This window comes from Vulpes vulpes, chromosome 10 (assembly GCF_048418805.1).
Source record: "Vulpes vulpes isolate BD-2025 chromosome 10, VulVul3, whole genome shotgun sequence".
Classification (NCBI taxonomy): domain Eukaryota; kingdom Metazoa; phylum Chordata; class Mammalia; order Carnivora; family Canidae; genus Vulpes; species Vulpes vulpes.
In genome coordinates, this window is record NC_132789.1 from 92,909,475 (window position 1) to 92,930,102 (window position 20,628).

A 20,628-nucleotide genomic window follows, 5' to 3' on the forward strand; every position below is an offset into this window, starting at 1 on the left:
AAAACCGGAGCACAGCAGGTAAAAGTAGAGACTCGGGAGAGCCAAAGAGTGCACAGGACATGTGGAACCGAAGAAGGGAAATCAGAGTGGTAGAGGGATAATGGAAAAGAAGAATGGTCTGAAGGCCACTTCTCTAAGGGTTAGCCCAGAAAATAAGGATGTTAAAAAGTAGTACTTGAATGTGAGCCTAGAAAAGTTCTAATTAGGTGATCAAATGATCCCTCTCTCCTTGCCTGTCTTCTCTTAGAGTTAGCAGGCGTTGTTCTGACATTTTTGTCCCTATACCTTTGAATAAATTAGAATCTACAGGTACATATATTTTTAAATTTTAGTCTTTATTGTTGTAATGCCTTTAACAGTTCTAATTTACAGTGATATTAAGCGACCCTTGATTAGAACACAGAAGATATGGGACTTTAGCAATAACACACAGACTCGAGAAAACAGAATAGAATGCAGTACAACATTCTTAAATCATATTTTTAAACTTTCAGGGGAAAAAGAAATCAGTATATCAGCTTTTAAATAAGGAGTAGGTGTGAGGGGGGTAGAATGATGACTTGTTCAAGATTTGAAACCTCTGTAAGAACATCTATCATATGTGATGACATGGTTATCTTTCCAGGACACAAAGATCCAACACATGAATACTGTACTTCCATGTCCCTGTGCCTAATTAAAAAGTTGGTAGAGGGAGTTTGGGAGGAATTATTTGAAGCTTAATATTGTCCAAATTCACTGTTTTAGTTCTAGTCATGTGCTTTCAATGAGGAGAACTGAAAAGAGTCAGGTTTCAATTTATTTTGTTCATATTTTTCATATTAGGTTAAGCCAAACAACATATCTAAATGCACTCGGTATCTGGTTCTATCGTCAATATCTCAGCAACATCATTTAAGTCAGTTTAAATATAATTAGAACAAATCTAAAGAAATCCCCTATTATTAAGAAAATATACAAAACTATAGTATATCCTTTGTATAGTGTATCCTTTGTAAAAATGACATTTTTTCAAAGAGGATCCATTAAAAAAAGGCACACTAGAAGTATAGTTTCAAATAAGCTAATTTATACCTTAAAATTGTTTAATGTCTAAGCCACTAGACAGAAATTGGACCAAAACTGAGGAAGCAAAACTACCTACTGTATAAATTGTCATACTTGGATGGTTTCAAAACTGAAAACAAAACAAATTTCTTAAAAAAAAAAAAAAAAAGTGAAACTGTGATTTTTGTTTCTCAGACTCACAGAGATGGCCGATCATATGCAGATAGAATATATCGGCGCTTTTGCAAATAACCCACCATTTCTCGTGTAGAATTATTGTGTGTGCTGGTGTTTTTGTAGATCACATGCCTCAGTTTTCCAATATGGAACTGCCTCCTCTGGGTCATATTGGGACGGCTCTGTTTTAACAATCAGCAACTGAAGATGTCAAGAACCATTCCCATCAGTACTTGATCAGACCAGTCAATATGGCATAAAATACACTTTGTTAAAGGAGTCAGTACCTCTGGTTTACACTGTTCTGTTAAAAGGCACGACAAATGTTTTAACAAAGCTAAATAATGATTACAACCATTCTGTAATCAGATGTTGAGACTCGCATGACATGATGTTAGAGGAAAATATGGACAAAAATCTTTGGAGCAGTATGTTTTTTAAAAGGTTTTAAGTCTGCTTATAGTGCTCAGACCGATCATATACACTTGGTTAAATTCATTTGTTTTATATATTCATCTACACTGCCTCATTCCTAAAAAGGCTTGAGGTTTGTGTATGTGATTTGAAAACAAAAACAAAAAAATGCATAAATATGCCTAGTATTATACCCAGAAGATGCTTTTGTTATTCATTCATAGGTAGTACTTTGGCCCCATGTGCATTGATGTAGGTGAGAAGGATTTTGGCTCTCTGTTCTATTACATCGATGAGCTTTTCAATTCCTTGTCTACCGCCTTGACTCTCCCAATAAACTTTATCAAGAAACAAGGACTGAAGGAGTTTCTGCCGTAAGTGCTGGCTCTTCAAAACAGAAACTGCAGATTCGGGAAACCTGAGAAGATAAAATGATATTTCATTCTTAGTAATTGCTTAGAAATATTACGCCTTACCCAATTGCTCTGCCCTTCATTAATCTGGCACAAATCACACTATCAAATAGTACCTGGAGAATGAAAACATTTTTGTCACTGTCAAGCCTGTCAAGCTGACACTTCTCTTAACAATAATATACTAGAAAAATATGTCTCAAGGGACCTGAATTTTCTACGTTGAATTTTCCATTGAGAACTTGACATGTTAACATCTTATTTAAAGTCATTACTGTAGGCAAAGAGAGGCATAGAATTAAAAAGAGTTCTGTTAGCCTGGCAAAAATACTTTCCTCAATCTTCAGCTCCATTTCACCCATAGAAACCACTTCAATCTGTCAAGTTAGAATAGTATCCTCATAAGTGTCAACATGGGGTTTTATGCAAGAAAATATGAGAAGCAAATTGCTGACAAATGCATGACTGAATTTAATGTGAAATAATCCAAAATGTAGGTAGTAAAAAGAGAAAGGAATCATTCCATGATGCCCAATTAAATAAGGAATTGCTCCTGATTCAGACTACACTTCAGGAATTCTGAGAATCTGGGAGCACTTTACTGAACTGGAATACTAAATTGTTTTCAAATCAATTTACCAAAACTCAAGTTTTAGAGCCAGCATTCCACAGTGAACCTTCTTTGGAAAACCTGAGGCCAATTTGGAAAGGTCCTTGTTGAATGACCTTAAGAGAGTGCTTTGGGCTGCCTGTTCTTCATTTAGAAAGTAAAAACCAAGCACATACACTATCTGAAGATGTCTGTCAAGTTTCAGGTTCAAAGTCTTAAGGAATGTCTTGCTGAATCTCCAACTGGCCCCATCCAGCTTTCATTGAAATACTGATGGAAGCACAGTACAGCTACTGGGGTTACGTGGTATATTTCATGTCAACGTAATTGCTCCTTAAAAACCAAAACAAGAACATATCCTGGGGACGCTTGGGTGGCTCAGCAGTTGGGCGCCTCCCTTCAGCTCAGGTCGTGATCCTGGGGTCCTGGGATTGAGTCCCACATTGGGCTCCCCGCAGGGAGCCTGCTTCTCCCTCTGCCTGTTGTCTCTGCCTCTGTGTGTGTGTGTGTGTGTGTGTGTGTGTGTGTGTGTCTCATGAATAAATAAGTAACACCTTAAAAAAAAAAAAAAGAACATATCCTTGTTTAAGGAATACAATTTGCCCAAAGTTTCAAGCCTCCTAAACGCCTTTTCCAAATTCCAATGGAGTGAACTAAGGATGGCATTCAGGGGGCATAAATGCTGGGCATCCAGGTGTTCCAGCACTTCTGATGCTGCAGAAAGACCAAAGGCCACAGAGCTGGACGTGCTTAATGAGTCTGAGTAAGCATGGAATTAAATAATACTGATAAGATGCCCTGAGCTCCCTGAAGACATGTACTATATAATTTAGTGGCCATAGTATTAATTAAGTAAGCATTTTTGCTCTATGAAATATTAATAATCTATGATTTATAAATTCTATGACCCTTCAACTAATTTCACTGTGGCAAAATGTATGAGATGAGATGGTGAAAACCATGGATCTCTTTAGCGACTAACCCTTTTCATAAGGAAAATCAAAAAAATTACCTCTATGTGCATTACATTAACAGGAATATTCTATGCATAAATCTGGGCTAGCAAAGTCATCATTTTTACTTTAAAAAAAAAAAGATTTTGGGATCCCTGGGTGGCTCAGCGGTTTGGCACCTGCCTTCAGCCCAGGGCATGATCCTGGAGTCCTGGAATCGAATCCCACGTCAGGCTCCCTGCATGGAGCCTGCTTCTTCCCTGCCTGTGTCTCTGCCCGTCTCTCTCTCTGTGTGTGTCTCTCATGAATAAATAAAATTTTAAAAAATAAAAATAAAAAAAATTTAAAAAAAGATTTTATTTATTCATGAGAGACACAGAGAGAGAGAAAGAGAAAGAGAGAGAGAGAGAGAGAGGCAGAGACACAGGCAGAGGGAGAAGCAGGGACTCGATCCTGGATCTCCAGGATCACGCCCTGGGCCGAAGGCAGGCACTAAACTGCTGAGCCACCCAGGAATCCCCTCATTTTTGCTTTTCAATGCATAACTTACTTATTCAAAAAAAAAATTAACTTCAAACTCATTACTCCTCATATTTCATTGGAAGTTAACTTCTTTGGAAATAAGACTGTATTCATATTAATATGAATGGATAGAATGGCTGGACCATATTCTCAGGTACTCCTAATTCCAAAAGAAAATTTAGAGATTTAAGAAGACCCCATAATATCAGTAAGAGATGCCTTTGGCAAATTCTTCTACACATAGAATTTCTATAGTTTAGTCACTTTAAAGAATGTGTCATATAGTCTACCTTCAATCCACAAAGAGATGTGAGAATGAGTATGCAAGATGCGGCAAGAACTCATGAAATTGGGGCTCATGAAACTTTCATGGGAGCAGTATTGTTTCTAGCCCTGAAAATACATAAAATCCACATTACCTGATTCGGAGAACTAGGAAGAACTAATGAAACATGCTTCAGAGTGTTGTTAATAAGAGCAACAGCGTAAACAAACAAATCACTGCAGAAGAAATGACTGGACCTGGATTTGGATGACTGGGGTTCTACTCTCAATTTTAGACTCATTCACGTGCTCTCCAGCAGTCACTTAGCTTCACTGAGCTGGTTAACTCTTTCACTAATGCTCCCTTCTATTTGCAAGTCTCAGACATACCCTAATGTCTTGGTCACTGATTTCTGACAAGGTAGGAAGGCTATGTAGGGCGGCTATGAGCTGGGGGGCCTGAAATCCGCACTCAATCCCTGTAGCTAAAGTTGAATGGCCCACACTCTACAGCGGGTTCCTGCCATTATTAAGAGTCTGTTTCCTTTATTTCCAAATAGATAAGCTCAAGATACTTTCCCCCATAGTCTATGTCTACCGGAAAGATTTCCAAAAGTTCAAAAACCCTCCTACCTGAATTAAAAAAGCCACTGTCTCCAGCAGATTAGCTCTAATTTCCCACCGCATTCAGAAGTCTCTTGAGTGTATTATGCCTTTGGACATCCCCCCAGTCAACATCTGCATGCCTGTTCTTCCCTCTGCCCCATGCCCTGATAACGGAGTTTCTGCTACCCACTCACCCCTGCTTTGCTGGTTCCTATCCCAGAGGTCCCTGCATGCTTCCAACCTTACCCACGTGGATGTTCACAATGAGGCCCAACCAACACAACAGATGTGAAATGTAGTGGGAGTTTTGTAGGTTGCATGGGTTAGTGATAGTGACACTGAGGCCGCAGTCTTGTTCTGTTCTGTTTAGGTCTGTTTCTCATTTCTGGGCCTCCAGTCCCCGATTGCACATCCACAATTCCATTCAAGGGTTAGATCAGTCACACATAGCATTTGGGTTTTCTCAAAACCTTACTACTTATTTAATCGAAAAGTGATGTCCCACAGATGTTACAACATCATAAAACTTACTCTTTAATGCCTTCTAACAATTTGAAGTTTAAGTTATCCTCACTCCTGTCAAAAAAACCCTTGTTGTCTATGAAGACCAAATGCCTTGGGTCATGCTTTCGCTGGATAATGTGTGCCAGAGCCACAGAATCTTGGTCGTCACATTTTGGCCTCAGTCCATTCTGTACACAGGCATCTTCCTTTCGAGGTCGGAATCCACAGCAATTTGTATCTAAGCGATTATAAATCTGAAAATGGAAAACGAAAACAAAATCCAAGATGCTGAGTAAAAACAAAACTTGGGAAAGTTAGATTTCTGAAGAATTAGTGCTTTCTAAATAGCTGCCTTGCCAGAATCTAATAGAGCCAGGCTCATTTAATTAAAGGCAACTGTCAGAGTAAGTCCAAGGTTCATATCCTTCTGACTAAGCCATGGTTAAAAGCATTTCCAGCTTCTAACAGCTCCAAAGTCAGATCATCCAAGTTAGACATCTCCACCCTTAATATTCAAAGTTCCCACTGACATCATATGCAGACACATGGCCAGAAGAATCTCTGACTCTACTGATGACAGAAGATAGAAACCACTGCCTTTTCACATGGCTAAAGGCTATATAGCTTGTTTTCTTTCTCGAATTGGGTTATAGAAAACCTGTGCTATCTCAGTGGCTCTAAAAATTTACTGCATCCTCTGACCTCTCTGGACTTTAGAATTACGCTATCTAACCTGAAATGAATAACATAGAACGAATCTTTTGAAAAGATGTGACATTCAGCAATGATAACAAAAAGCACTACCCATATGGGGCCCACAACTAGATTCTAAACAAGTGAGCACCATGAATAAAATTATTGGGTCCAGTAGGGTTTATTATGGGGATAGGGTTTCTATCCTATAGAAGAGGTAAACAGATCAATTAGAAAGGGATAATTGTGTCATCTCCATTTCTTTTGGGCAGGAAAGAAATAATATTTATTAATTAAAGTCTCAGCTTAGGAATTAGATAAATTTCAAGTCAAATCTCTATTCTCTCACTTAGCTCTATGACATTGTGTAGGGTCCTTTACATCACCTACTCTCAATTTAATTGGCTATATAATGGGAATGATACTATGGCACTGTACCTTGTACAGTTAGTGGGAATTTAGTTAGCTAGAGGGATCACCACCCACAGCTGTGATCCAGGCATCTAGAGGATACTCAAAAAAAAAAAAAAAAAAAGTGAAAATAGCTATCATTTTTGAGACACACACATATATACCATATGAAGTGATTTACCTAGAAACTATATGTTGGCAAATTGAATTTAAATTAAAAAGAAAGAAAAAGGTATCTCATTGTAGAAAAAAAAGAAAAAGAAAGGAAGAAGCTTCCAAGACAAAAGGCAATTTCTCCGTATTAATGAAGAAATATTGAGCCTCAGGGAGGTTAAATAATCCACTCTAGGTAGCATATAACTAAGTAGCAAAGTTAAGATTTAGACACAGCTATATTTGTCTCCAAAATTTCATGATTCTCCACCCAGAACATCATGTCAAATAGTTTAAGGCTAATCAAAGAGTACACATACACTCATGATTCAAAAGATGGCTGGACCCGACACTTTGGCAGTAAATTCCCATCCTTTCTCTTCCCCTGTTTCTGCAGATCCTGTGGGGCTGGCCACTCTAAGAGGCCAATTGCTCAGAAAGGAATGCAGAAAGAGCAGTACCGAAATTTAGCCTCCTTGGAAATGACTACCCATTCATTCATTTATTCACCCAACAAATGTTTATTGAACATCTACCACCTGTCAGTGAGCTGGGCACAAAAAAAAAAAAAAAATGTTGCCCATGGTCAGTACCTCCCCACCAAGACTACTCCCAGAGGAAAATGAAGCGGTCATTTAATGTTGCCTCACTACCACAGCAAACCTTAAGAACTGCACAAATGACCATCCTCTCTGTCTTCTGCACAAAAGTGAACTTTGTATCAACCAGCATATTTTGAGAAACAGGGATTGTAAAAGAAGTCAGCCTAAACCAATCTTCTATGTCATTTATGTAAAACCAGTCACATGGGACAAGGGTGGTCAGTGAGCCAAGAAACATTTGGATAATGCAGAGGGTACATTGCTGATCTACAAGCAACGTACAGATAAAGGGAGGCCTCTCTTGGGATTGGTTCCAGGCAGCTGATCCATGGGGCTATAAGTCTAAGCAATGATTTATCCAAAAGGTCACATAGGCTGATTGCAGAGAACAGTAAATTCCCACTTCTGGTTAAAGTGTCTCCGTCTGATATGAGGACAGGGGTCGCCCAACGGTGAGCAAGAGTGTCCCCAAGCGAATCACTATAGGTTAAATGGAAAAAAAGCACAAATTAGAAAGTATTAGAAAAATTTATGGAGCCCTTTCTCTTTAAACAATTTGATTCATTTTGTATAGTATCCTGACTGCCTTTGAATATAGGAGAAATCAAGTGACATAAAGAGATTGCATCTGATTGGCAATCATTTAAGTTAAGATCAGAGAGTCGGAGAGGACGTGAAAAATAACCCTTCTAGAAGCTGCTTCTCCATTGATCTTCCCTCATTTATATACATTAGCTAATAATTCTCAAAGATGCTCTATACCATTGCTCCATCACCATCGTATGTTTATATCCAGTTATAATGACATTATATATGGGGAAAAAAACTAAATCCTGCTTAATTTTAACCGCAACATTTAAGGTCTGTTATGTTGGATAAATGGTTTAGAACTTAAATTTTATGCGCCAAAACTTAGCCCTTAAGGGCGCTGGGTGGCTCAATCTGCTAAGGGTCTGCCTTGGGCTCAAGTCACAATCCCAGGGTTCTGGGATTGAGCCCCGCATCTGGGCTCCGTGCTTTCTCTCTTTCTCTCTCTCTCTCTTTCTCTCACTATATCTCTCTCAAATAAATAAAATCTTTAAAAATAAATAAATAAAATAAAATTTGGCCCTTAAACTACTTCATAATGGTACCCAGAACCCTGAACTTTTTTCTTCATTGTTAACTTCATATCAGTGAAGAAACGATGAAGACATAGAGCTACATTTCTGTTGTTTCTACAGCAAAGCCATCAGTAGCAAAAATATATTGTTAAATAATAAGCGCCTTAGAGTTTAGACCCCAACTTTCAGTATTTCTATAAATATTATACTCTTCTATTTTTAAACTACAAGAAAACATTAAAAGTTAGAGGTGGAAAAGACCGATTTAGGTCATTTTTTATTGCCTTCCCAGCCTAGATTGTTTCCTACAGTGTATTTTTAAAGTGCTTTGTCTGATCTAATTTTGAATCACTCAACAGTCTGTGATGATTTCACCACTTCCCCGACAGACTGTTGTGCCATTCAAGTCTAACAGACCTTATTATTAAAAACGGGTGTGTGTGTTCAGCTCAACTCTTCTTCTAGAAAATGTTCACCCTTCCTTTTATTCAGATCTACACATAGAGTTGGTGGGTATGTTAACACACATTGAGTGTGTGTGGGTGTGGGTGTGGGTGTGTGTGTGTACACCTACAAATATAGAATTAGATTTTAAGGCCTCAAATAATCTGGGTTTCACTTCATTTTCCTTATCCTCTAACCACAGTAAATTATGTCTTTGTATTATTATCCTTGTCTAGCAAGGGCCTAAGTAGCTCTTAAATCTTGTTCCCTAGCTCTTCTCAGAATTTTTAGAGTCTTCTTTTTGAATTCACATTCACTATACCAAAAATAATTTGACCACAAAACCATAATCCACTCCCTTAAATTCAATGCCATGTTGCTTGGCATTTAATTTAGTTATATGTTGAATACATTTCTGCTTACTTCCAAGAGAGCCTACCTATTTTTTAAAGCCTAATAAAGCATATCCTCAATAGCTATGAATCCTTAATATGGTGTTAATATATTTTTTGGCGCACACATTAAAATAATCATTCCATTTAACTACCGCATAATCAAACACTGTAATTCACATCCACAAGTCTATGTCCTTAGAAAATTATCCTACAAAGAAGACTCATTGGGGGTAAATTTTATCAGGCTAGCGACTGTGAGTATTGATCATCATTAATGCAACTTGTTCAAATTCACAACCTCTCACTTTTTAAAACAAGGAAAATCTTTTATAGAATCGATCTTCTGAATCTGAAGATTACTACCAACCATCATTTTCCATAAAATTACTCTTTCCTCTTTTAGGAAAATATATCTTTTCAATGTTTACCTAACTAAAATTATACTCAGAAAAATCCAGGTGTCCCAGCCAATTTTTTTGTTGTTGGTGTCGTGGGGATATTTTTAGATATACTGCTTTCTTCTAAAGTTCCTTTTTTTTAATTCCATTTTCCTTTTGGGAGTGTTACTTTTGCCTGAATGAAAAAAGTATCGTATGAGTGACTCAGTTATGTTTACAGAACCTAAGCAAGTAGGCCTCTGCTGCACTGACCAGCTCCCCAAAGCCCCATAGGAATCTATAGAAACGCAATGACGTTCCACTCTTGCACAACGCCCATTCTAGATGTGTCTTCAAAAAGTGGGTCTATCGAAGGACAAACATTATATGGTCTCATTCATTTGGGGAATATAAATAATAGTGAAAGGTAATAGAGGGGAAGGGAGAAGAAATGGGTAGGAAATATCAGAAAGGGAGACAGAACATGGAAAACTCCTAACTCTGGGAAATGAACTAGAGGTGGTGGAAGGGGAGGAGGGCGGGGGGTGGAGGTGACTGGGTGACGGGCACTGAGGGGGGCAATTGACAGGATGAGCACTGGGTGTTATTCTGTATGTTGGCAAATTGAACACTAATAAAAAATAAATTTATTATTAAAAAGTAATAACAAAAAAGTGGGTCTATCAAAGCAATGGCTTCATAGCTTCTTTTTCCTCAAAACAATGGGATTGAATGACTAATTCCAAGCAATGTCTAAACAAATGCAAAAAAAAACATTCTAAAAGTGCTGCTAATATTAATGAAAAACATAAGAGCAATCATTTACTGAGTGTTTAGTATGTGTCAGGAACTGTAAACTTAATGCTTTATATGTATTGTTGCTTTTAATCCTCAAAGCAACCTGAAGAGATCAATGCTACCAACAGTCCCATTTGATAAGAGAAGCAAGTGAGGCACAAAGAGACTGGTTGACTGACCCAAGGTCCATCACTTCAAAAATGACAGATCTCAGGATTCTAACCCAAATATTCATGCCCTTCCCCATCCTGATTGTATCTCTCATATGTAGCCCAGGTGGTAGTGAAGAGAAAAAAAAAAAAAAAGCAAGTGCATTTGTATAGAATATTAAATGTCACTACATTTAATAAATGCTGGTTATAAGGTTTCAGCAGAAATACCAAAAAAAATGCAGTGTAGGAGTTCAGATAAAAACGCATGAAGGAGGGGATCCCTGGGTGGCACAGCGGTTTGACGCCTGCCTTTGGCCCAGGGCGCGATCCTGGAGACCCGGGATCGAATCCCACATCGGGCTCCCGGTGCATGGAGCCTGCTTCTCCCTCTGCCTGTGTCTCTGCCTCTCTCTCTCTCTCTCTCTCTCTCTCTCTGTGACTATCATAAATAAATAAAAATTAAAAAAAAAAACGCATGAAGGAGAGGATATTATGGTTGTGTTTTGAGAGACAGGGAGTATTTGCTAAAAAATAGGCAAAGGCATGAAGGTAGGAAATCAAAAGACATTTTTAGAAGAACTGAGAGTACGTTAGACCAGTAGTTCTCAGACTGTCTGTAGTGAAAGACCAGGTAGTTTTGTTGTTTCTCTCCCTCAGCCTCACAATCCATATGGATTGTTATTTGTTAAATAATAATGATAATAATTTATCACTGGAGAAATAAAATTTTAAAAAATACAAAATACCAACCAAACATTTGTTAGAATCAACAGATGAAATTCCTCTACCACATTTCTATCAAAGTTTCTAAGTGTTGCTTGCAATTTTTGTACTTGTCATGGACTAGTAAACCAGCAGAGTCCTTGAGTTCCACTTTGAGTAGGATGGTGCAGGCCCGAGCTGTCGAGGGTAAGGGGAACGTGAAGGCAGGTAGCAGAGCAAAAGATGGATAAGAGTATTTTTATTGCGCCTTTAGGGGAAAGCCAAAAAATCTGATGTGCCTTCAGGTCTCACTATATTTTCTCAAGTTGAGCTGGAAGAAAGGTAAAGGCAAGGGAGCAGCACATCAAGGGAAAAATGTTAAAAAAAGAAAAGAAAACTAAACGGAATCAGGACCTCTCTTGGAAGCTGAAGACAGAATAAAATAAAGATGTTCTTCCTCACATAGATTAGAAATATCTGGGGCACCTGGGTGACTCAGTAAGTTAAACACCTGCCTTCACCTCAGGTCATGATCTCAGAGTCCCACCTCGGGCTCTCTGCTCAGTGGGGAGCCTGCTTCTCCCTCACCCATTCCCCTTCTTGGGCTCTCTCTCTGTCAAATAAATAAATAAAATCTTAAAAAAAAAAAAAAAAGAAAAGAAATTCCCCTAATCCAAATATTTTTTTTCATTCGACTCTTTTAGTTAAATTATGTGACCCTGTAAATTTTTCTACCGCAGTTTCTGTACATTTCTTTAAGGGACTCAGTGAGTGTATGTGTGTATGTACGTGTCGGTTTCTGATGCTGAGTCAATACTTAAGATCCCACCATCTCTTTTCAAGTTATTTGTTTTTAACCACTTAAAAATTGTACCTTTACAAAGAAAACTGTATTTTTTTAGAGAGAAAGCTTAAATAATGCAATAAAATGTGTAATAAAGTAGACTTTAACAATTTACCATAGTAACTCATCCAATCCCGGCACCTACTGGGCACTCGATAGTGTGTATTATAAAAAGAAATTTCGAGAGTTAGGAAGAATCAAATACAAAATAATGGTGACATAGGAAGACATGGGTCTTTTTAAAGTAGCCTCTACTGGATAGAGGGGGAAAAAATGGGAAGGGAGCAAAAAAAAAAAAAAAAAAAATGGAACTGCCTGTGCTTGTCATTTTCTCTCAGTTGGCTCCTTTATTTGGGTTTAGTCCCAGTAACCATGGACCAAAAACTGTTCTATCCCACAGAGAGTCTGCCATAATACCTTACAGGTAATAGGCACTTGAGAAAGACACTACAATCAGATGGGACAGAAATAGCAATAGGGTATCCTTTTCTATAATTAGCAGTTTTCTACAAGATTTCTTTGACTTTCAGTTACCTCATTGGACATCTCATTTGTCTTAAGAAAACGTGTGGAGGGAAAAAAGTCTCATTTTCAACAATTATCTTATTTCAAAAAGGCAAAAAGACAGTGTGTATCATTACCATTATCAGCCCAACCCCAGGTACAAAGAAACACAAAAACATATAGACGCATTTATTAGCTAATGACTCACACTAGAAAATCCTTCTGTGTGAATTTGTCTTGATATGAACCAGTGTACGGTTGCCAGTGAAATTAGATGGATCCCTGTAGTCTACTGAACATTGTGAAGCTAGACCAGACTGTAGAGAAGACCAACCTCAAACAAATCTTACAGTCCCCACGGTTCTTTTTAATACAGACTTAGTGCCTCACTGTGGGAACGCTACACAAGCAAAAGCAAAAGTGTTCTCACCAGCCTGCACCTGCATCACTCGGGAACTCTCACCTCATAAGATAATAGATTTCAAAAAAAAAAAAAAAGATAATAGATTTCATATTTGTTCTGTGCTGCCATGACAACAGGTGCCTGTTAAATTCCTATGCATATAAATGTGACCAGCAGAACATTTGATGAACGATGAGAAAGTAAAAATAGTTCACAATAAATGCGTCTAACAATGCCATAGGCTCGTTTTTGCCTCTGCCTCTGTAAACAGCAGTCACTGCTCTACACTACCTAATCTGGAGAATTCCACTTAAAAATCCTTCTCAATATGAACCAATTCAATGTAGAATCTCTAGTTTCTTCCATGTTACTGAGTCATAAGTAAAGATAGAACAATATTTCTTTATGTATAAGTAAGAGCATTTTTATTTATTTTTTTAATTTATTATTTTTTTTTTTTAGTAAGAGCATTTTTAATGCGACAATGCATTTGAATCTATTTCTATGCATGCAATGTTGGGAATCCACATATTGTACCTCTGGATAAGAACCAGAAGTCAAGCAACATTCCGCCACATAAAGACTCTGGAGAGAGTCACCAGGCAAGTGATAATCTATTTTTAGAGAAAGAAAATGCACATCTGTAATTTGCACAAGCAGAGCTGCATGGAAATAGCCTCAGCCAAAGGCACACCCACTTTCCTCTAAAGATTTATAAAGAACACTCAGACTAAGAAAAACAATAATTTTTACATTTCATAAAGTATTTATGGAATGGGTTTATGTTAAACAAAGAAAATTAAAACAAGAGTAATGTAAGTAAAATGTTTAAAAAGTGCCTTCTTTTGAGGAAATGAAACACCATTTTTAATAATTTAACATTAAATCAAGTTGTAAGCAAGCTTAAGATTACACATACTTACATCTGAGGGAACACTGTCACTGAAAACTTTCTTTGTTTGACTTGACTGTATTAACTTTTGGTGTTCTCATAAAATTTTTATCAATTTTATCTTCTCCTATAATGTTGTATTTTATTATTAGGAAGTTGACAAAAACAAGATAATCTAAATGATGATGCGAAAACACAATTCTGATTACAGTAACAATGATTCTTTGCTGGACGTAACTTTAGTCAGGCTCCTGCACCTTTCTCCTAGACCTATCTGTGCACTTCCATATACAATCCAGTTCTAGCGAGAACCTGTAAATCAGTTTAATCGGAGTCCCCCACCATTGATAGCTGATCACTCTCGATATCTAATTGGGCTCCTCATCTCCCACCAGTCCCCCCAGGGCAATGTCTGATGGCCCTGGTCTATCTTCAGCAAGAATCTGGTTAGGCCAGTTAAACCAGAACTTTTCTTACCCCTGGTGCTTCCTCTTCATAATTTGCCATCCACTGACTCCTCTCCTGCTCCTTGGCTGTACATTCACACTTGCCCATACTGTACTCAGGGTGGAGCCCAATCTCCTCACCAAAAAGTCCCATTACAGTGTCCCCGTACCTAAAAGGATCATCCTGAATAAGATCTTTATTGTCTTTAACAAGCGTCACTGAACATTTTTTTTCTTTAACAATGATGAACACAATCTAATATAACATATCTAAAAGCTATCTGAACTCATATCTTTTGATGGAAATTGGTCCTCTTTATAAAAAGCCAATTCACTCTCTGCTTATTGAAAATAAATACTGCTTGAGAGTGGAATGGTGATTGCCAGGGGCTGGGAAGTGGGGAAATGAAGAGATGCTGGCCAGAAACTTGCAGAAAGAAAGAAACTTGCAGTTGCAAGATGGGTAAGTTCTGAGGATCAGATTATGATTAATTATACTGTATTGTATACTTGAAATTTCCTGAGATCGTTAAGCATTCTCTCGCGCACACACGAAAAGTACCTATGTGAGGTGATAAATGTGTAAATTACCTTGATCATGGAATTTCACACTTTTTACAAACATCAAATCAACACATTATACACCTTAAGTATATACAGTTGTGTTTGTCAAGTATCCTTCAATAGAACTGGGAAACAACTAAAAAAAAAAAAAAATCTGCCTTACAAAATTAAATCTTTCTCGAAGATTATTGCTACATGTACTTACAGAAATCCCCATTTGAAGACAGATTTATTTTTATGCTCTCTGGGTTAGCAAATAGCTATAAAGTCCTTTATTCAGCTTGGATACAAAAGTCCCGGGATACTGCTAAGCACTTTACATCACAAACTTTCCAATTATCAAGATAAGCCAAAAGGACACACATTTTTTCCCACATTACAAATAAGAAAAAAGCTCAGAGATGGTAAGTAACTTGCCCAAGGAGACAAAACTAGTGTTATGATGTGAATCTCTACCAAGGAGACTAAACTAGTGTTATGACGTGAATCTCTACCAACGTCTGCCTCACTCACCACACTGTCTCCCAAGGTAGAAAAGACAAGCTTTTTACTTTTGTGGAGATTATAATCTGGCACTTCTAAGTGTGATTCACTGTGTAGCTTTCACATTGATCAAAAACACCATATTCTGCATAGTGCACATACTCAAAAATTGTTGAAAAAATGAAACAATGAACGCTGGCTTCACTCATCTCACCTCTTCAAACCTATCTAATGCAGATAGCTAACTATGAAAAGACCTCTCATTAGGCCAGACCTCCATGTTTTCTTCTACCCATTTTCTTGTAAAAAGCTCAAAATCTTAAAATCAAAATCACAGAATCTTAGAATCACAGAAATGTAATACCTTTGAATTTATGAGCTACCATCCAAAGGAAAGTTTTTGTTTTTTTTTTTTTTTTTTTTTCAGAAAAACTACTCCAGGCCATGCTTCTCGAAGTTTTTTTAAGTACCTTTGACACATACAGTTATTGAAGACACCAAAAAGGATTACTTTATGTGGGCTATTTACCATATAGAAATGAAACCTGAAAAAATGATTTATGTATTAATTTATTTAAAAATAGCAGACATATCTGTTACATGTTAACATACTTTTAAAGAAATTGCTATACTTTCTAACAGAATAATAAGAGAAATGAAATTGTTCTTCCAAGTAAAAATGATGTTTAATGAAAAAAGCAGCTAGTTCCTCTCACAATCCAAACAACTGCATAAAGTTTTTTTCTAGACAACCACTGCTCTGTGGGAGGAATTAGAAGTGCTCTAGGCATTCTTCCTGGGTTATCACACAGAATTTTTATTTTTTAAACTATTTTTCTTTTAAAGATGTATTTATTTGAGAGAGGAAGAGAGAGAGAGAGAGAGCATGAGCTGGAGGGGCAGAAGGAGAGGGAGAGAGAATCTCAAGCAGACTCCATGCCAAGCTCAGAACCCAATGAAGAGTCTGAGATCATGACTGAGCCAAAATCAAGAGTTGGATGCTTAACCGATGGGGCCACCCAGGTGCCCCTCAAATAGAATTTTTAAAAGATGCATATTTACATGGAGGATTTAAGAAAGTTAATAGTTTCACTGCTTCATCAAGGACATTCTTAAGTGAATCAGGCATTTTTTTTCGTGTATTTTTTTCTTGTGAGCACAGTGGCAATGAAGAGTAGGACAGCAGTTGGTATAATTCAGCGCCAGCTCTGATTCATGCTAAGGCACCACCAGATTCACCCATTACTGCAAACATCAACGTAGTGAAAAAAGCAAAAACCATCTTAACATTATTATGGAACTAGTATTGACCTCATGGACCCCCTGAAATGGCCACAAAAAAAGCCAATGTCCCAAACAATCCTATCAGTAACAAATTTTTGAAGCTCCATTTATCTCTTAGTTATCTATGTCCATTAAATAACAACTTGAATACGGCTGGCAAGAGCGTGGAACCAAAAGAATCTTTATGAACCAGCTCTCAACCCTCTCTGAGTCTACTAGATCAGGCAAGTTTTTAAAAATACATCTTTTAAAAATAATTATACCAAAAAATAACTATATTGAGGCCCATGGGTATCTGTCTGGCCTCTCAGGTGTTCCCATGAATATACTATTGTATTAAGTTTTCCATGGTTTTTTATTTGCTTCCTGGTGGATTTATCCAGGCATGATGCTTAAACCTCCTATTTCCCCAGAACACAGCAGTTAAGTTTGGTTTTAAATTGTCTGTGGTTCAATGGCATAGGATTAGTGGGGAAGCCAATCCCACAGCTAGCTCAAGCGATGCATTAAACAATCTTTGAATATCAAAAGGTTGTTATGGAATCACACAGGCTTCCTCAAATCCCTGATCTCTCCAGTCCAGCTATGTATACAACACATTTTAGGATTGAGACATAGTTACTATGCACTACTCCATTTCAGCACAGTCTATAAATTCCAGGGCAAGTGTTGAAATAAGCAAAAGCAGTATATCGTTAAATAACATAACATGCTTTTGGCTAATAATTAAATTAAAATTGACCCAGGAATGTTGAGTTGTTTGTCGCTCAGCAATATGAACTTTACGAATATAACTTATTTGACCAGACATTTTCCCCTTTGATTCAGACTGATAAAAGAGCAAAGACTACGTGAGCCAATTTCTGAGTCCACATTTTATGCAAATTGGGCTTTACTATAATCAATGCCAGAAATCCCTGAGAATAAATGCTAGACGGTGGATGGAAAGAATATATAAAATTCTAAAAGCTTTTACGTTGAAAGCCAACATCTGAGGAGCTCATATGCTCCTGAACAGGAGGGATATGCTTTGAGATACAGGGAAGTCTTAACAAGAAGCGGACCAGGATCCAGCAAAACACATTCTTGTGGTAAAGGCCAATAAGCCATGCCTCTGTGATAAACCGGGGTCAGTATGGCTAGACAACTGTTTTTCTTCAAAGTTGCCTCCCTGAAAACCAAATAAATAGCTTCCATGCTGTGAAGTGAGACAACGTAGTCTCCAAAAGCCAGGCCTCTACTAGAGCGATGATGTCAAAGCCCAAAACAGGGACTCATGGGCCAGTGCCTTTGTGTTTACTTTCTCAACCCTGTCATATTCCTGTAGAAAATTTTTAGCAGCAGATGTACATTCCACTTAAAGGCCATAAAAAGTGAAACTATTTGCCTTTTGAAGTGCTGGCCAATATAATTCTGCTCTTGGTTTCCTAATCTGCCTGAGGTTTTGAGAATGCTTAACTGCTGAGGGGGCAGGTACAGTCTCGCAGGTCGGTTTTCTGCAGGTTTCACAGACTCCCTACATCAGACTCTTTGGAAGAGAGGATTCCGAAGGAGCCAGCATGTGTGAATGGGATGTTATTCCATGAATAGTCAAAGGGGAACTGGCTATGTGGCTTAGCCAAGAGGACATTTGGAAAGAAATCACACCGAGAAAGAAGGGCACAATAGTTCCCAGGCATAGAAATGACATTGTGTCAGATTCAGAGCCAAGTCACAAAATCTCAAATGATGACTGAGCCTCACAGGTTGATTAGGAATTGTCTAGACAGAACATAGAAATTCCTCAATTCAGGTTTGCTCAATTTGATTGAATCTCATGAGCAGTGTCCTGTACTCTTTGTAATTCCGGATTTTTGTTGTTCATAAAGTAAAATAAAAAGTACTATGCTATGACAACAGGAAAAAGAACAAAGGGTTATAGAATAAACCATCTAAATAATACACCTATGAGGCCAAGCAAAGCCTTTCATATGATGCCAAAGTGGCCAGAAGCAGTAAATAAGTGCCCTAAGGGATCTGTTACATTAAGATGCTGTTTCAATCTAAGGAAAATTTCTTGGCTTCTGCCTTGCAGACCTATGGTCTCAGGAATATAATCTCCCTAATATCCACCTCCCACAACATCCCTTTTTCTGGCATCATAAAACCACAGCCTGCCTCACCCCTGCTTCTCTCTAATTGGTAAAAGGACAGGAATAGCATGTGGTCAACTGCACTTAAAGTATGTAAGATTCTTAAAAACACACAAATATCCACTTATTATGCATATAAAGTTACTTTTAAATTGACTGAAAGAATGCAGCCTAATCTCATGACAGTGATCATCTATTTAGAGAAAGTACAGGAAGGGGACCTGAAGAGATGGTCAAATGGGACTTTAACTTATTTTTAATATGTTTATATTTCTAGAGTAAATCATAAAAGCAAATATACAAAAAAAAAGTTGACAGAATAATCCTAGAAGGTGGAAATATGGTATTTGTTGTTAGTCTTTGTTCTTTGGATTGTTGCTTTTTTTTTTTTCCATGTCTCAACAAAGAGAATAGAGACATTGAGGAACAGGAAACAGAATTTCAGAATCTAATCCCATCCAGCTTCCCAGATTCTATAGGCTGAGAACCCTGCAACTAACAAACATGTAAGAATGTATTCTCTGAAGTCCATCATCTAAGCAAATATGATAGTCCTTTACCCCAACTTGACCTGAATGGCAAGTCCATGGAAACAACCTTATATGATCTCATGGTTTCCTACAGCATCAGAAGCTATAATGAGCAGCTCTTTGCTGCAGAAAATTCACAGAAAAAAACAGACATGAGTCCTACTACTGAGGACTTGCAGTATTTGGAGATTCAGGAAATCACAGCTATGTGTATAGATATACATTCAAAGTCTTATAAACGGGGCGATTCTAGATAATCTCTATGCTGATCCACTGAGTACTTTCTATCTGCCACTGCCTTACTCCACTTGTGCTGCTACAACAAAATACCACAGACTGGGTAATTCATAAACAACATTTATTTCTTGCAGTTCTGGAGGCTGGAAATGTGAGATCAGGGTGCCAACACAGTCTGGTTTCGGTAAAAGCCCTCTTTCCTAATGCAAACTACAACATCTCACTCTGTCCTCACTTGGTAGAAGAGACTAGGGAACTCTGTTGGGCCTCTTTTACAAGGGCACTAATCCCACTCATGAGTGCTCTGCCCTCATGACCTACCCACTTCCTAAAGCCCCCCTGCCCCACTTCCAATACCATCACGTTGGAAGCTAAGATTCAATGTATGAATTTTGGTGAGACACAAATATTCAGACCAAGGCAGCCAGGTACCATGATAAGCATTTCATGTGATAGGCAAATGTTTTCGTCAATAAGTAAACTGGTAAGGGAAAAAAAAAAAAAAAGGAAGAGTTGGGGGTGGAGGAGTCTATAAATTAAAAGACATATCAACTGATAAAGTGTAGGATTTATTTGAATCCTGCTTCAAGTAAACAAACCTAAACAATAAATATATAAGCAAACAAACATACAAATAGAACATTTATAAGTCAATTAAAAATTAGACAATTTACTGGATAAGTTACTGGAATTATTGCTAATTTTTCTTTTGAATGTTTTAATAGTCCTATGCTTAAGTTTTATTTTCTAGTGATACTTAAATATTTACGGATGAAAGAATATGATGTCTGGGATTTGCTCCAAATTAATGTGAGAATGGGGAGTAGATTGGGATAGAGATAAAACAAGCCTGGTCATGAGTTGATTATCAATTGTTGAAACTGGATGACAGGTACCCAAGGGTTCATTTATTTTTGTATATGTTTAAGTTTTTTCATATAAAAATTTTTAACTCAATAAGACATTTAA

At 37.6% G+C, this 20,628-nt stretch overlaps 1 protein-coding gene across 3 annotated transcripts in view; it reads right to left on the minus strand.

Moving 5' to 3' along the window:
• Window positions 1-316: 316 nt before the first annotated feature.
• GASK1B (golgi associated kinase 1B) overlaps window positions 317-20,628 on the minus strand; it is a 46,797-nt gene continuing 26,485 nt past the window's right edge. For all 3 annotated transcript variants that reach the window (XM_072724921.1, XM_072724920.1, XM_026008104.2), the window contains 2 exons: window positions 5,538-5,764; window positions 317-2,056 (listed from right to left, as the gene is read on the minus strand). In XM_072724921.1, coding sequence (XP_072581022.1) covers window positions 1,849-2,056; window positions 5,538-5,764 — 435 coding nt within the window. In that variant the 3' untranslated portion in view covers window positions 317-1,848. The remainder of the gene's footprint in view (window positions 2,057-5,537; window positions 5,765-20,628) is intronic.